The 18367-nt window shown below is 45.0% G+C and overlaps 2 protein-coding genes across 2 annotated transcripts in view; one reads left to right on the top strand and one right to left on the bottom strand.

Moving 5' to 3' along the window:
* Window positions 1-175, bottom strand: part of T265_11284 (hypothetical protein) — a gene marked incomplete at both ends in the record, with an annotated part of 10686 nt that extends 10511 nt beyond the window's left edge. Inside the window, one exon of the mRNA XM_009177901.1 lies at window positions 56-175. Within this exon, the coding sequence (XP_009176165.1) occupies window positions 56-175 (120 nt within the window). The remainder of the gene's footprint in view (window positions 1-55) is intronic.
* The window catches only part of T265_11285 (hypothetical protein), a gene marked incomplete at both ends in the record, with an annotated part of 48411 nt that overhangs the window by 22482 nt on the left and 7562 nt on the right, over window positions 1-18367 (top strand). Inside the window, 6 exons of the mRNA XM_009177900.1 lie at window positions 2477-2728; window positions 6252-6403; window positions 10273-10420; window positions 14090-14361; window positions 15525-15741; window positions 17831-18070. Coding sequence (XP_009176164.1) covers window positions 2477-2728; window positions 6252-6403; window positions 10273-10420; window positions 14090-14361; window positions 15525-15741; window positions 17831-18070 — 1281 coding nt within the window. The remainder of the gene's footprint in view (window positions 1-2476; window positions 2729-6251; window positions 6404-10272; window positions 10421-14089; window positions 14362-15524; window positions 15742-17830; window positions 18071-18367) is intronic.

The raw sequence follows: 18367 nt of genomic DNA, 5'->3' as shown, positions 1-18367 counted from the left end.
GTTTTCTGTCTGTAGCGGTAGCAGAACACTGAAGGTTAGCCATTTCGCGACGGACTTTGGCCATCTCCACTTCAAGCCCTGCAGCTCTGTCTTTCAGATCTATAGGGAGCTCTCGCTTGGGCGACGGCGGGAAGTAATCGAGTGGAGGAAGGTCGGTGGAATGTTCGTCAGACATGGCGAAACGTCGGTTGAGTTGCGTTACTGATTAACTGCGGTAATTGTTGATTAACTTTGTAAGATCCGGACGGTTAAGGATCTCACAGGACGGTTGCGACTATTAGATTATACGCAGTTCGTAGCCAGTAGTCAATAGGAGCAGACAGACGTGGGGCAGTAGATGATATATTGAAGACTGACAGGAACTGGTTCTACAGAAAAACGAATTAGTAAGCATCATGAATTAAGAAAACGTACAATCAACAGTGACGCAATCTGTAGGAGCGGGAAGCAGTCACTGTTACAGCACGGGTTTCTGTAGGGGCAACAAGAAGTAAGTACCAAACGATGTGCAAACATACATATCGGGGCAGTCTGACAGTATGAGTTGGCCGTAACGGCGCAGGAGTCAGTACGTTCGGGATTTGAAGGACTGTCTTTCGGTCGGCGTCGACGCAGCCGCTCGTGTCGCGTGCTAGGTCAGATTGCGCGGTTTCGTCCGTTTAAAACAAAGCTCAGCAAGGGCTATCTGCCAGGTGCGATACATAGGTAATACGAAATAAACAGCTATACTGGACGTCCGGTTGGTGTAGTCGGTGACGCGTTCGCTGCCTGTCCGCAGACTCTGGGTCCGATACCCGGTCGGCGCGCTTTTCCGTCGGAGTGGACGCTCGTGAATAGGTGTAATCCAGCGAACTTGCACGTTGATTCGCAGGCGGAATCAACACCGATGTATGATTGAGTAGGTGACTTTACAGCTTGTTGAAGGAAGGGTTGCATACATACCCATAACCCATGGACCATGTTTGCTAATAAGTTTTGCTTATTGTAGCCGTGCGTTCAACGGGGTATTCGTACACTTCCTAAAACCCGTCGTCATGTTCATCCATTGTTTACGCACAACGCGCGATAAGAGCTATGATGACATCATGTTCGACTGGGACTATCTGTATGAATTTAAATTAGGTCCTCCAAATTCGGACGAGGTCACCGTACTACATACAAGTAGACTGGGACGAAAAGTCCGCAAAAAATCATCGACACCATCAATTAACACAAGTGAGAAGGAATGAGACAGGTGATTCGAGAACGAGTGATCCTTCGCCACGTGTACGACAGACACCGAATAGTGCCAAACAACGCAAGAAAGTTCACGGCGCAGATCTACCGGAAGCTGTAGCTCTCATGTCCTTGAAATTTCAAATCCGAACTTTAATCCCGGCTTGGTGTTGAAACCTTTTTTATTTGAAATTCATATGTAGTGGATTATAAAAAGGAAGAGTACTTTTAACAATGGTGAAATAGTGGAAAACGAAATGTCGAAGAATAATTATTCGTCCATAGTTCGCTTCGAAAGATCACCTTGGGTTGGAATGCTTCGGTGTAGGTCAAATGACTCGACGACTTTCCGGTAATCTATCTAATGACGAAATATGGCAGCCAAACACGTGGCAAGCGCTAACGTCAGTCACCTGATCCATACAGACTACCGGGTCTATCCGACCGAACCACCTAGAGCAATCTACTGGATACCGAAGAGTCGATCAGAGTCTACTCACCAAAGAATACTGAAAGAGCATTCGGAAAGGTGACCCCAAATACAACAACGACAATCGTTTAGCCGTAACACCCTTTCGGCACGTGGTTACCATGTCATCCGAAGGAAGTACGGCGGTTGAGGTACTGCCAAGTTGCTCGAGCCCAGAGGGGGACAGTCTAGATACCAAGGCTAGGTTCGAACTACACACCTGATCAGTAAGTTCTCCCCTTAACTACTTAGCTATTCCAAGCCTGTTTGCTGCCAAAAGAAACACGTTACTCACCAGTCATACTTCTCTATCATTGCATAGATGGTATCCGTGTTTTTACACTAAGAGAAACACCGTATAATATCTCCAAACTTCCATTTTATCCTTTTACTTGACTGATGAGTTGCGATCGAGGACGGCTATCTTCTTGTTCCGAAAAAAATCAGCAAATAAGCATTTGTTCCATTGATAGTCTTTGTATCCACGGTCAATCCTTGCTTTCAGCTAATTTATCAGTATAGACCAATTCAGGCGGCCAATCATTAGAGCAAAACGGATCGATATGCCCTTATCCAAACACCAGAACCTGAAATTCCAGGTTTGCTATTAATATGTGGATTATCCTTATCAAGTGCGATGCCTGTAGGTCACCTACTCCACATGCGTTCCACCGTTTTTCTATGTTAGTGACTTCCCAAGACCGCGTGGTCTTCGGTTGGAATATCCTTCATTCCAGTATCTGGGCTTAAGGTGACCAAACACCGCTTTTTTATCCGTCACTTTTCATCCAGGATAGTTTATTTGCTTGTGGTGCCTGTGGTTTGGCTGCCCCTGAAGACTCGACCAAGTTGCTTCTACAGCTTTTGGATGACCGAACAGAACAACTTATACGGTCGCATACCCAGGTGCTACGTCAACCAGTGGACGATCTGTACGAGGACTTGCACTGGATTTTGCTAGTCACTGGGCATTTTATCGTCAGTGGGCCTGCGTCGCTAGCTAGCATCCAACGTTCCGGTACCACTTGGGATACGGAGTTTTCGGTAAGCTTCCGCATTTTTATCACTCATCATTCGAATATGTATAGCGAATCCATTTTCACCTGTCTCCCCATTTCTAATTATCCACTGTGGGACGATGAGGCCTCTTCCACGTAAGTTATTAACCAATACAGAAACATAAATACCGTTCATTCGTAACTTCAAGTCCTCTCAGGCTCTTACGATATTACGGATTAGGTGTTACAGTGAAGTCTTGTTCTCAAATTATCTAGCCAATTGAACAACTGTCATTTAGGAACCTTATGAGTAGTGTATTGCGCCTGTACAACTTATCGCAGTATTTCGAATGTCGTACCAACTGAAACATAAGGCGGCCTGGTACAACACATTCAGTTGCTAAAAACACCATAAACGTGAGATTCAGCTGGGTTCCAGTTGAGTCTACCGTTAAAACCAGATTGATATGCGAATGAACGTGTTTGTCGAAAACATATAGACTTGTTCAAAACTACAGCATTCCATCGAAAGAAGTACTCATTCCTAGGCATTCACTGTGGGTGTGAATATTTTTCTATTGGTCATGAGCCAACGCACCTTTTTTCTATACATTCCGTTATGCATACTAGGGCAACTTAGGTCCATCCATCGCCATTTCAGATGCTATTTCTGTGCTCGATTTTTTGGCTTTATTGATTATGGGCAATTGGCGTTCGAGACAGAAAGCACGGATACTGTTATCCTAATTTCTGATAAGAATGTCCAGGTTGGCGAGCTAGGTCCGGAAGTTGCTCATATTAGTGGTTGTTCCGGAGTTGGTGCTTACTACACTGCTAAGGGAGAGTGACTTCCTCAGGTATGTGCCGAACATCATTTATTTCTAGCCTGCACCATGTTTCCTTGGGACAATCAATGGCAAATCAGCCTTGGACCCAACTCGACCGTGTGGTAGGTAGGTACCAGTCACCATTAGCAGCAGTGACTGCTGTAAACCGTGTACGTGTTATATGGTGGTTATAGCTGCCACAGTTTCGTTCGTCTCCGGTCTGGGTAAAAGGGAATAGATAGGTGCTTATTGGAGATAGTAACTGATATCATTGAGGCCTGACTCCATAGATAACAGCAAACTTTTCATTGATGAGGTCGGGACGGAGGCTTGTGCGTAATGACAAGCGCAGCTAAGTTTGCTGCTACTGCCCTCCATACTTTGCTGCCAAGTCATTGCTCCGTCTCTTCTGGCTCGTCGCAACTCCCTGAGTGGTTTTTCGAAAATAGCTTTCCGAAAAAGTCGGTCGTTTGACATACGGGACACGTGACCAGACCGGAAAAACCTATGAAGTTGACGAGTGGCTTTTGTTGTAGACGAGTCGTTTCCTGTTAAAACTTCGAAATACTTCAGTATTACTAATTTGTTGTTCCCACCAGTCTTAGGCATTACTTTAAGGCATCGATGGGCAAACATTCGAAGTTTTTGACGTCCTCAGCGCACAGCGGCGAGGTTTCTGACCCTTATAATAGTATGGAGCGCACTGCAGCATTGTAAACTGGACCCTTCGAACAAGTTGATGTCACGTATGCATCACATATGATGCAGATTGACAAAAGTTGATGCAGCTTTCCCAATCCGGATGAAAATATCCTCTTTGGCCATACTGCCGGGACTGATACTTCCCATGTAGACAAATTTGTCTGCTTCCTCAATCGGCTCATCCTCAACATGAGGTTCGGGTTCTAGCCTACCTAGCGTTGCAGCGACTTTATGATCCTCAGGTGTGAAGCAAACACCAAAACGTGAATCAGTAATATTTGGATTATTTGATATCGCCTGTGATATCTGTGAGCAAACGCTTTGAGAGGTTTTCCGTCCCACAGGCACCAGAGGCTGGGAGTGAGTCTTCATCATGTATATTAGTGATGAAGTTTAAAAACAAAAGTGAAAGAGAACAGCCTTGCATGGCGCTACTGGATATAGTGAATCGCATGAACCACAGGCCTTTACATGTTCACGGGAGTTGGCATACGATGCCATAACGAGGACCAAGAATATATGGGGAACAGATTTGCCTCACAGCCATTGCCATAGTGCTGGTTGTTCGACAGAGTCAGATTCAGCTTTCAAGTCAAGAAAGTCTGTCATTGCGGGTTTTTGGAAGCAGTGTCTGCTTCAGGCTGTGTTGAGGAGTGAATTTATGACCTATGCATTTTCTTGTATGATGGGATGCAGCATGTTGGATCTGCTGGTGTGTTCAGTCAACCTTCGAGGAATAACACCTCCAGTACCACAGCTACCGGATTAGTGCCACGACAGTTTTCACGCAATGTTGAGGATGCGTGTTGACGGGCTCTATTCTGCAGACCTTCTTTATTGTAGACAGCATCTATAAGCTTTCTCAGGTTGCTAAGCAGCTACTCTGCGCCCTTTTTGAAGAGGGCCGTCTTCAGATCGTCCAATCCCTCGTGGTACTATATAGTACATATATCGTACCTTATTTCTTCCTACGGGCAATTAGGGTTTGCATCTGTACCGTATGCACTTCTACCGAGGGACAAGTTGCAGGAAGCTAGATAAACTTTCTTTCCCAGTTATTCTCCCATCTTTACGATAGTTTTTTTGTGATTGAACTACTGAACCATCGTTTTCACTTACCACCTTACTGGATGCTGCCTTTGTTTAACCAGGGGCTCGAATTAGGTGGCATATGGCGCGGTTGTTTCCTATGAGAAAATTCTTCATCTGAACTTTCATCATCCACCGGAACCCTCGGTTTTTCCTTACACCGTCCACTGTTTATCGTTTGAAGGATTTGGTTACGCTGTACTATTCGCCGCCTGCTGGCTTGTCGTCTGGCATTAATCAGAAATAGAGATCTCGATGCTATTCCGTTTGACCACAAAATGTTAAATGTTCAGACTATTAACCGTAAGGTCTTGGGTTCGAGACCCCATGGAATTCCGTGAGGTGCACACTGCTGGTGGTTCCCAATAAGGATTAAACGGGTGCAACCAGGGTTTCTCGGATTTGGCTTCACTTACGTGAAGAAATCTCCATTAAGACTCTCTTGTTTCCTCACATTACCAACACTGAGGACTTTGTTTAGTAAGTGTTCGTCAGCAGACTATCGCCGACGATCAAAGTAATACATGTCCATTGAACCAACATCAGTATTTCTTAAATTTAATTTCCTATGAGTGGAGGGTTGTTAAAACTCGTTACTGTTAGTTTTCGTCTGTAACTTTCTAGTTAACACATATGGTTAAACTCATCGTATAACAACAACTACTCAGTTGTTTTCCTCAAAAATCACGGCTTTCCAAATGAATGCACTTGCCCCATCGCTTTCTTTCATGCACTTAATCTTTCCACTGACATCACACTTTATGAAGATTTATCATTCAGTTCAGCAATAAAACTCCTAGCTTATGGAATTCTTGAATTTACTTGCCTTAGAACATACACATTCCTTCAGAATCGTATGGTTGCTTTCTGCTGAAGCGACGCTTAGTTGCTATCACCCACACACATGAGTGCTCACTCTTTTATTTCTGAGGACTGCTTTGTTATTCGCAGGTTCCATATCCTCTCTTACGTGTCAACAAAGATGATGCAGTCGACATACAGATGAGCTGTCGCCTTCTTTGTGCGTCGGCCAGTGAAGTACCGAATTCGGAACACTGGCCTCCCAGTACCATATCAATGGATCGCATTCCCGTACTGATTCGGTGAGCTCTTCTTGAAAACACCCGTTGTGGTGATTTTCCATCGATCTTTCATATGATGTTTCTCCTTGCCGGTTTCCAATACTTGCCTGCAATCTTCAATTCTTTGGTTCCAAGACTTAGAAATATTCATGGAGTCTTTTCCGATGTCCATCGATTCTCTTGAAGAACGGAATGCCATGAAACAGTGCTTCCTATGGGTGACCACGTAGTCGTTTAAATCCCGTAGTTGGGTTCATCGATTTACTGTCGAATTTTGTAAGCCAAGCAGATTCCGGAACTTCTACTTGGCGTCGTTTGCTGCATAATTCGATTGCGAATTTTCTTTGGCTGCATTCTGTTGTCGGTCAGCACGGGTTAGAGTTTGGACTGCTTGTAATTGGCTCCCCATGGGTTGTCTGATTACTTGTTTCGAAAACATTTTTGATATAAATAAAGGGGCACAATATACCGAATTGATCCCAGACGAATGATTTATTGACGTCACCCTTCATTAGTTTGTTTTGCCAAGCTGAAGTAATCGGCCACTGCTTTGAGAATCATCGATACATTTTATGGTAACCCTGAGATTTTGATCTGATTTGTTGGAATGATCTTTGAGAATTAGTTCTTTTGCAGAGTTTTGCCGTCGATCTCTCATTTCTGTCTTAGCGGATGATCTGCGTGAAGTATCTGTCGATGCCTTTGACTGCCCGGTGGGTAAAACAGCGTTGTGTGGTTTGGTCCCATTATACTAAATCCCACATTCTCTGGTCACTCGAAACAGTTACCCGTTGGCTTGTAATGCTCTTGTATTTTAATTTCTGGTGCACAAAATGCTGGTTCATAAACGCACTGGACCTCTAGTTTTGAGCATCCAGACAGCCGTTGAAAGCCTAATGTTGCTGAGTATAGGCAGCTCTGGTGTGTTGCTGAGCTTGGCATTTGGATAGCGAACGTTTCATCACCAGGCGAGGAGATATGGTCAGTGGGTGACTTAGTGGGTAAATTCCTCCCCTTTTGCCTGTGCTTATATGGTTCCTAAACAGTATCAAATAACTGAAGTGATTGTTGGTCCCGAGGTGGTCTTCGCGTAACTTGATTGGTCACCTGGGAATCTGAGTTGCGTCGTGATCTAACTCCCTTGTATGTGGTTGGTTCATTGAGTGCCTTCAGTTCGACAGTTCTGTTTCTTTGTTGTGACCTCACCTCCGGCGATGCGGATGCCGCTGTAGTTGGATATGCCGGAGTGGGTATGGTACTGGGCGAACGAGTGGAAGTGTTTCCACCCGATTGGACACCCTTTGGCAGTCGCCTCTACGCGGTTTGTTTGGCAGTGTGTGTGTGAGAGTCTCGAGAAAGTGAGATCCATCACAACCTGCTTGTTGTGTCTGCTTACACCCCAACTGATTAGCTATGAATCTGCTAAAGGCAGGTAGGTAGTCTGAAAGCCGCTGAGACCCTATTAGGTGATCGTCTTGGATTGTATATGACAACAAAGATCGCTTGCCGCCAATGTGTGCCGATCACAGACTGTTCCTCTGCAGTACTAGTGTTCGAAACAGTGAAGATTGCTTAACAATATGGTGCTCACCAACAAACCAGCTCCGAATCCAAATAGACCACATCGGCGTCAGTTATCGGTGGCGAGGGTCGATCACCGTCTGCCGCTCGTAACACCAGCGTGGACTCCGACAATGCACTTATACGCTGCTGCGTTTTTTCGGGTTCACGCAGCTACTCCGTTACTCGCTGCGAAGCTAGTGGACCCAGAAATCAAAGGAAACTCTCAGAACCAGCTCATCGAGCACCTGTCGGACGGTCCGATGTTGGATATAAACAGTCACTGTGAAAATACATTCAAAGCGCTACTCAAACCTGGAACTTCCGTTTGCAGTATAACCCAGCCAAACTTATCCAAACAATGGATCTCTGATAGGACCATGTTTTTGCTGGAGGCCTGGCGTCAGATTTCCCTTGGACGCAACCACAACTCCACCCGATGCGTCATCTGATGCCAGGTGAAACTTAGTGTCCATGCCGACCGAGAAGTTTGTTGGGTCCTGAAGGCCGAAGAAATGGAAAGTGAAAAATGCGGGAAACTTCCGCAACTTGATTCCCTTGACTGGTCCTCGGAAGCCTCTTACGAGCAAAATTATCAGGGACCAAAATGGCTCTCTGATATCCATAGAGACAGAACGTCTTGACCGCCGGGCAGAGTACTTCGAACAGCGATTCATTTGGTCACCTGCTACCTCCGATCCGGAATCCTGGCCTTCAACAGACAGGTTGACTATGAATATGGAGTCATCTTCATTCTCAGAAGTGTCATGTTGGTGCTGGCTCTAAACACCTTCCACCTACTCTGTTCAAGGTTGGCGGTGGGTTTCTCAGCCAATGCATGTCCAGACTATTTGGGTGTTTCTAGAGAGAATGTCTCAGACAACTGGGATGAGTTCATAGTAGGGGGTACAAAAAGGCTACTCGCAGTGAATATAGTAGTGCTAGTTTGACTCCTGTTGTGACAAAGCTTCTCTGTCCTCACCGATTCGTCGTCGTCTTGCCGTGGCAAGTGAAGCCTTGGCTTGTGAGAATCAAGCGAGATTTCGACCAGGTAGTGTCTGTGTTGACCATAACTTCACACTCCGTCAGGTGTTAGAGCAACGTTATATGTACAGACGACCCACAATCTTGGTGTTCCTTGACTTCAAGGGTGCGTTCGATTCTGTCGATCGGTCATAGTTGTTAGCTTCACTTACTCGACGCGATATGCCTCAAAAGTTCGTGAACATAATTGGATCTTTATATTAACATATTTCTGGGCTTATAATAGTACTTGATGAGCTCTCTAAAAGCTTCCTACAAAAACTGGTTTCTGACATCATCCTTATCTTTGAAGATGAAGGCGAGACACAAACTCTGCTGAGTAGACCATACCATCATACCATCTTTTGGCACATTCAAAGTGTGAAATCATGCTTCAGAACTTAAGTCCTCTGAACGATTCCCCTTACAATTAAACTGAAGGTTGTTGATAATTTCACATACCTCGGTGATTTTATTAACCCTTACGGAAATGTGTCTGATGAAGCCAGTGCAGGAAATCAAAGACCCGAATCTATTGTGGCGTTAAAAAGTCATATCACCGGGTCTAAAGTTTCGTGTGTACAAGGCTACAGTAGGGGCTGTGTTGTTGTATGGGTGCGAGACATGGCCGCTTTGGACAGATGATGTGAGGCGTCTTCAGCTTTTTGATAACAGGTGCCTCAGAAACGTTGCTTCTGTCGGTTGGCGTCAACGGATTTGGAACGAGTTGATTATAAAAGGATTATTTTTGTGCGGCAGGTACATCAATCACGGAAAACATCCAGCACAGTCGACTGCGATGGCTCGCCCATGTGCAATGCATTCCAAAACACCGTCTACCGAGATGGGCGTTGTTCTGCGTGCCTGCTTCAGCATGGCGCAAACAGTGAGCTGAACAACGTATGACCTGGAAGAGGGGTTTGAAAGAGATCACGAAGAGTTTGGGTGTTACTGGTGTTGTACGCCTTCCAGGATGGGGTCCCCGTGTCCCCGTCTGCGTTCGTCTGGAGACATTACAAGAAATGGCGAGTGATCGCTATCAATTTCTTTCCAGATTGTCTTACTGAGAGTTTGGAGGTCTAGGCACTTCACATTGCTTGATGTAGGCCTGCACTAGGTACCCTCCTTCACTCTTTTTCTCTTCTTTTCACTCTGAAGCTTTAGATAAAATTTATAGTGAAGCATCGTCAATACTGATGTTGATATCTCTGTTGGAGCCAGTTATACTCTTTCTGCATGCTTATACCACCTTTCCCTTCTATCTGTCTTACGATCTTTGGATGACGTACCTTGTCTTTTTTTTACAGGCTATTGGCTTCTCTATACCGGCTGCTCTGGCTGCAGACAAATCTAGGTATCGGGAGCGCCTTGTTAATCCAGGACAATCTTTGGCTGATGACGCGCTTCGTCGTCGCTTACATATGTCAGAATCCGGTTGATCCGGAAGCCCTTACAGTACGTTCTTCGCATTTCCTGTGAACACCTATTTATCATGGGGACCTAATCCTTTTTCGCATAGACATATGCTTTGTCACTTTCCGGTCGTTTGTGTATGGAGTTGTTCAGTCACGCTTCCTGTTTACAGTAATCCGCGTCGAATCACTTAATAATTGCGGCTTGATCAATAGGCAGTGGGTAGTCCATCGTGTGACATTCATGGAGGCTGTGAGGACGATTGCGAAAACCCTGAGTAATGATGACGCGACGGTATTCACGGGATCGTTTGCAGTTTAATTACGTCTTCCATAAAGTTCACCTTTGGAGAAACCAAAAGTGGTCCTCACCAGGGAATAATTCTTACGATGGGGGAGGGAGGTGTATTCGTCTGCAATCGGGAATTTGTTCTGCTCAAATTTACATTCATGTCTTTGAGGGTTCATCTATCCACTTTAGCAAAACCGAGTACACACATTTTCATTCCCACTGACCTATTAAGTGGTTATATTGTTCCACCAACGAGCACACAATGTAACATCCCCACATGGACCACGTTTTTCAAGAAGTATGTACAAAGTCGTAAAATCAAACAAACGGGACAGAAAATGTTTATTTTTTCCTCCTCAGGACTCTATGCTTCTCTCCGAGAACCATTGAGGTCGAGTCCTGTTGCTGTCATGTAAACGTTAGGGTAACTTGCAGAAAGGTTCGGTAAACAATCGATGAACCTCTTGCTTTTTGGCACAAGAGTTACTTCAGGCCGAGTTGGATACCAGGTTGAAGAAGATTTAATGCTGATAGAGAATCGGTCAGCAAGGTTTCTTTTTGCTGGCACACCAAATCACTTTTGAACGTTATTTGGAAGTTCTTGTTTTTTAGTGTGGGCGCTCAAGTCTTACGACCGATGGGTTTGGGGTATTTAACGTTTGGGTCATTGATATTCCGGCTCAGTACATTCCATTTAATACTTTCTCTTGGTCGTCTCTCAATTTTTTTGGTTCTTTATGAATTCGAAAGTGTAATTTACTTTTCCCATTAATGTAGCTAACGAACGACTGATGATCTCGTCTTGAGGATTACTCAGTTGAGTCTCTCGTGAAAACCAAATTGATTTGCAAATGAGTGTATCTCTCGAACTCTAAGAGCACTTTAGACCCGACGGATACCAGGGTGATACCACAATGGTTTTCAAAGGACGTTCATGCTTCATTTTTTAAGTCTGGAAAGACAATCGAGAAGCTTTATTCGCTTGGTATTCTCTAATCGTTGCAAATCTTCTGCAGCATGGTTGTCAGGACCTCGATACCTTCTTTAAAGAATGCGGGGCGCAGTTTATCCTGGCCGGGTGCTTAGCGCACTTCAGGATTGATATATCACGCTGGATTTCGGTTGCTGACGACTGGTTGCTATCGACGATCGAGGGAGTGTATAGCCGTTCCGTCTTTTTCGCATAATTTTCTCACCGACATCTATTTTCTGTTGGCCGGTTGATCGAATCAGTTAAAACAGGGCGCGGCTGTTGCCTGCAGCGAAAACCTTCTCCGTCTCCTGGGCCTTCGAAATCCACCAGCGTTCTTTGTCATTCTTCAAGCTCCTGATTATCCGTGGATCAGATCTTTAGAGGTAGTAATTAATTATTTTGGTTTATTTTTCTAGGCGAAGGTTTGGACACGGAACAGTAGCTAGGGGACTGGCAAATGGGTTGGTGGCACTGTATCGACTGGTGGGGAGGGGTTTTGGGAGAAGACCGGGGACCCTGCCCTCAGCCTGTGAGTCAAAAGTCTGAATCGCGAGAAAGTGGTTGTTAGGGTTTTCTTAGAGGGCCCTTCCCGGGACCAATGACTCATTAGTTTGACCCACTCGGCTGTGGAGAGTCGGCCTGGCCCCGGTGGCGCAGTATGTTAAGGCATTACTCTCACTTCCAATGCATCTGCGCACAGCAGGTGCCTTTTGCCCAGCATCGGACCCTTTGGTTTTAAAAGTATTTCGACCGTATTGAATCGTGTGCCGGTGGTCAAGGTCAGCCGTTTGTCGGGCCAACGTTTCTAACCCGTTCTTCCTCGGGGGAAGGTGGCGTCGGTGCTTCCACACATATGGACATCCTAGTCGCCGAAGGGAAACGCCTTACTGCCTTCACACTCTTATCGCAATGGACAGTACGACTTTACCCCCAGACCATCTCGTAATACGATTACTTGCTGTTCTTCGTGGGGTTCTCTCCGTTGGGTTTCCTTGCGTGGTTGAACCTTAGGGAACTGAGTTCCAGCCAGTATAGCCCGCAGGACCATTGTAACCAAGATACCCGACCACCACGTTAAGGTGAGGCCTCAGCTCAGGGATATTTTGAGGCTTGTTTTTACGCGGGGTTTCCGAGCTGTTTCAACTGAGTAATTGCGGGAGACCGAGAAACTGTTCTCGCCTGAGAACAATCTTTAAAGGCGGGCAACTCAAAATGAACATTTCACTGTCTTCCTTGTTGTTTGTCTCATTGAGTGTTTGTGATCATCCAGGGTTGCTTCATTAGACTCTGATCCCGAGCTATTTTATTTTCGCGGTTACTCTACCTATTATTATTGCGCTCGTCAAAATTACAGTGACCGCGAGACAGCGGGGAAACGGCATTGATGCTAGTGCTCCCGTCTCTACTGATGATGAGTTTCATGATGTTACAGCAGTGACGGGTCTCAGCTAGCTGGAAAAACGTTGAAGCGGATCCTTCATGCTGTGGTACCGTATTCCATCATACGCTGTTTGATGGCCTTTGGTTGTCTTGTTGAAAAATCTGTCATTTCACGAGCGCCTGCAGGTTCCCGGATTATTTTTCCATCATCGTCATGCTGCTCATCAGCCAGGCAGACGTAGCGCGGGCAGTATTCATCAGAGAGTGGCCCGTCTGGATTTAGGTCCGTTGGAAGGTCGAACAAGTTCCTGTCCACTTTGACACCACAAGACTCCGGGGAAATGGTGGCAGTTAGCTCAGGAAACTTGCTATGCTGTTCTTTGCGCGTATGAGCATGAATCTTGTTTCGTAATCTAATTGAAACTATATTACATAGGTGGGATGTGCTGGTTTATCTAACGCCCAACATAATCTGGTTCAGCTTGACTTGACAACGTCTAATGTGAAGTTGTGGTATATTCACCCGCGGAGTAACGAAACCCTGAAAGTATTTTGAAACTAATGGTGACGGAGTTGTCTCACCGAATCGCGTATAGCCACTGCAGACTTGTATGTTTTAACAAGACAGAAACAGGCTTGACGTTTTATCTTATTTCTCGAGGGACACCTAGTTTGTGGGCATTTTTCAGGATTTTAAAATTGTAGATTCGTACTTGCACACAGACGGACGGGAAATTTCACACTTGTTAAGAAGGACCTATCAGAAAGATGGGGAGTTCCTTCGATAAGATACCAATCACTCGAGTGTAACGATAAATGGTCGATACACGGTTCCAGTCATTCTGGAAAATCTGCAACTGATCTACTTTATGGAGATGGTGAGTCAACTAAACGGTACTATATCACCGGACACCTGCTCAACATCCTTACCGCCCATGAGCCTTCTTTCGAAATTCATCAGATGACTAGATTTTGGTTGGCCCCAGGTTTCTGACATGCTACGCCTCATGGCATACATACAACTCTTGTCATTTTTCCTACATATTTCAACGTATTTTTGATTTCAGGAGAACAAGAACACGTTCCCCATACTTACAATACTCCAAACTACAATGACCACCCCTAAAGCTGCACATTTTGGTCAAACCACATCAGAAATGCACCTGACTGATGGGAACAGAGAAAATAACGCAAGCGCTACACCTGACGTTAGCCGTGTCTGTATCCAAGGTCTGCTTAGTTGCGCATGGTTCGCTCTGAATAAATGGTCCAGTGAACCACAAGTTCTGTCCTCGGCCATCTGTTTGATCCGAGCACTGGGTCGCCATGCTCCGAACACGTAAGCTTGCGTCTGTCGTCCGTCAAGTCTTTAAAGTTTGCGGAGATGGTTCGTTCGAAATTTGCCCTTCCGCCTTTAGAGTGCTTATGCATTGTCTCGTTTCATTTTCTGACCAATTAGTTCAAAAGATTTGCTACAAATCTGCTCCATAAAAAATCTAGCTCTTAGAGCCTCAGATAACATGATGATATGCACTCGTTACCGGTCTTTCGGAACAATGACGTAGAGTCACGGTATCAGACCTAAAACAATAAATAATTGTCCTGCTACATTATTTCGAGAACTGAATTTTCAGTAGGTTATTACCGATTAATGGACTCCAACTTTTTTCTATTAGTTGGGACCGTACTTATTTAGTTTATGAAAAACTGCAAACATTTTCAGGCCAGGATGATATGCTTTACAGTGCCACATTCGTAGACTTCAGCTAGCTGGTGCATCGTTTTTGAAGCCTTCTATCGGACCTACAGTATATTCGGTCGTTTGTTATTAAGGAGACAAGTTAATGAAAAACCGGGGGGGTCACCCCGCCACTTGATAATAGCAGATAGGGTTCACCGCACAAAAGCCGTTCGGAACCACGTTCGTGTCCGGTTGATCAGTACCGAAGTACAGTCGTGGTCGAAACTACACCAGATACGGTGTTGTAGCGATGGATACTATTCTACATCACGAAAACATCTTTGCTTTAGCACAGCTACTACCACGATGCCGGGCACTTAATTGTGGTCAAATAATTTCACTTTAGACCATGAGTGATAGATATAAATGGATGATGTAAAGGACGATACAACAATCCAGTAGGTGCCGAAAATCGAAGGTTCCGCCTTTCACCACCAAGTATTAAGTCTCCTCCATTTTGAAGAAACGGCGTCTCAAAAGTAATACCAGCTATCCCCTTTATCCGTGATGGTTTCTCTAAAGGGGTTGCTTCTATTAGGTTGCTGGTTAATGATCCATCATCCATTCACTAAATGTACGGGAACTTTATCAGACTAATGGTATGATTCTGGCTGTCAGACAATTGCCTGTCCACATATCCGGGCAACAATCACTGATTGATAAGCGTTCGACTGCATTGATTGTTCTAGAAAGCAATATTTATTCAACCCTGTTCACTGCGCTCTTATTCATGGTTCTTCTTCTTATTTTTGGCGGAACAGGTCTTCCAATTTAGTCTGCCCCGCTTGGTACGAAATATGTGCGCTATTCTGCGGTTCCGACAGCGCAAACGCGGTTTGGTCCAACATGACTCCGGATAGTCTCATAGAACTTACTGAGGCATGTCTTTGTGGTAGTTGGGCGATCGACAAAGAACGTTTGTCCCCGAGCTTGGCTAACTGGAGCACCAGCTCAAGTTCCGAACCTCTTTTACTTCAGGTGAGATCCAAGTTGACAAATGGGCGACAACCCCAGAGAAAAATGCTTGAGAACTCAAATGCCTGATATCCAGAATATACAGAAACAGAATCTTAAACCCGGATGGGTGGCTAATGGAAGATTGTTTTCAGTAAGCTACCATGTCTCGGATCATTCATGTTTTACTGCATACTTTTTCCGGAGATCGCAAGCGGTTCACTTGATACAGGCCAGTTTGGGCTTACAAACCACTTTTTCACTATCAGCAAATAGGAATTGATGCTCGGGGTTAGCATGCTTCAAGTATGGTCGTGGTCATATTGGTCCACTACTTGACGACTGCGACTGTTGAGTCACGGAATTTCATCATGGTTTACAAAAGACCGATACGTGTTTAAACCCCTTATTCGTTGTTTTCCACACGTCGTTTGAGATTTTCACGTGCCTCAACGGATATCTATGGATTGTATTATTTTATCGACCGCGTAGATAGCGCATCCTAACAGAGTGTTTATCCAACCGTTTATTCTTTTGCTGGTGCATTCGGCTATAGCAGCTGTCAGTCGACTGATCCCCAGAGTTACCTTGAGTCGATTGCTTTGTCTAAATCTCAGAATGCTCACTCCCCCTCCGGCCAGAAAATAGATCACCCGCTGTAGAAACGGTGGTCTCCAATTAGAACAAGTCAGAGTGAGAACTACTGCACTGTTTGAAAGGTGAAGAAAACCCTTTGCTTCAAGATTGATTTACTTGTTTTCGTAGGCTAAGCCAACCATATCGGTCGAATGCTTAGCACCCTGTTTTGCCGACTTTTTGTTTCGAACGTCTTGCAAAATATACTTTCAGTGCTTCAGCTTACCTAAAATCTCTTGAGCTTATAATTAGGAATGCTTTAGTGGAACTACGCCGATTGTCCGCAAACAGCAGACACAGTTCGAACAAAGAAAAACCTACTGTCTTGACTTAAGTTTGCGAAATCCTGGACCTCAACAGTATTTATGATATAGCCAACCAACCACCGCTGCCTGGCCACCGTTGGATCCAGTTATCCTCGTGCAAGGAGTCGCCTTAGCGCGACTCAGATCTACGAGGTATCGCGATAGTCGATCGTACCGCGAAAGCTTTAGGTTGTGAAATAGTTGCGGCCACTGTGTATAGCATTCTGATGTTAAAACAAAAAGCCTAATTGGCTCATAGTTCAGGGACTGGACACTGTTCTCCTGTCGAGCTGCGTAACTTGGACATCGATGCGCTTCAATTTTCACAACTATGTTAGAAAGCGATGCGGTGCGTCTAGCGTTAGGGCACCGCCCGCATGTTCGATAACGGACAACCGTGCATGGCCATCCCTTAACTGCGGAAAACAAACCGATATTTGACAGCCATGCAACTAGCCTCGTCGGCCGGCTGCACAGTGTTTCCTGGGTATAGAGGTTAAATTGGAGCACGTTTAGCAAAAGATTGTTGAATGTGAACCAAGTACTTGAAATTTTTCAGTAATAGACGTAATCTGACTTATTCAGTATCATACGGAACGAAATCATATGAAGGCAAGCTGAAAAAGGCAGGCGCTTGAGACACTAAAGTGATATCTGGAATTATCCAGAAGAGCATCAGATGATGTCCAGGTGGATAATTTTGATGTCAACCATGGGTTAACCCACAGATCATAGACGGTCCAAATACGAACACATTGTATGCTTTTGCAATCGTGGCAGATGTGCTGTGGGTGTTTCAGTTTGCATACTTCCTCTATGTTGCTCATCAATGAATAAGATTGCATTATACAGAAGTATTTTAGACTGTGATGCGAGGGAAGCAACTGGTTGAAATCAATCCCAAAGATGTCTCTTTCGAATTAATTCATTGACTGCGCTTCACTCTCTACACCGAGTAGAATTTCCACTCTGCAAACTCATCGCTTCTCTGAATTCCGTGGTATAAATTTATTCTCGTCCTGGTGAATCGATACCTGTTCGCAGAATCAGCCATTTATATGCATTGTCTCGACCTAGATAATTTAGGTTCCTCCTCCCTCAGCATTCAGTTCGTATTTTCATAATCTGGTCTCATTTCTTCTCAAATCCCGTTTGTTTTCTCCGCTGTTCAGCTGGTCCATAGCTTGCGAGAACGTTTGATCAGTGTCCTGGCTCCTTTCTGTCACCCCTCGTCCACGGTAGACAGTCTAACCACGGACGGCCTAATTCGTTGTCTGGCTACTTTGCGAGGACTTGCTCGGGCGGTCGGTGCTCTGGCTGCTCAGTCTGAGACAGCCACTGATTTAATTTCCTTGGTGTGGACTGGTGTCCTGTATCCGGCACTGGAGAATTGTTCTAACCTTCTCATTCCCGTAAGTGATGTGGTGATGGCAAACTTTACGCTTTGTTTAGTATTGTCTCGCAATTATGTATGGCTGAGAACGTACTTCTGGTGCGTCCCACATGTCTGGCTATCCGTCACCGAGTTGTTCTCCTGGGTACCTGACTTTAACGTGCACCTTCTAAATCTCCAGGTTCTTTTTATATCACTCAGTATTAAGACCGTCGGAATGCCATTGTGGTCGGAAACTGCTTGTACCGTACTCATCAGGTTGTAAATTTTGAAGAGTTGCTTTTTTCGATAGCAAAGTAGTTGGTTCGTCAGATGA

Source organism: Opisthorchis viverrini (assembly GCF_000715545.1).
Source record: "Opisthorchis viverrini unplaced genomic scaffold opera_v5_468, whole genome shotgun sequence".
NCBI classification, from domain to species: Eukaryota; Metazoa; Platyhelminthes; class Trematoda; order Opisthorchiida; family Opisthorchiidae; genus Opisthorchis; species Opisthorchis viverrini.
The sequence above is the reverse complement of the archived record's forward strand: the minus strand, read 5'-3'. Positions and strand labels throughout refer to the sequence as shown.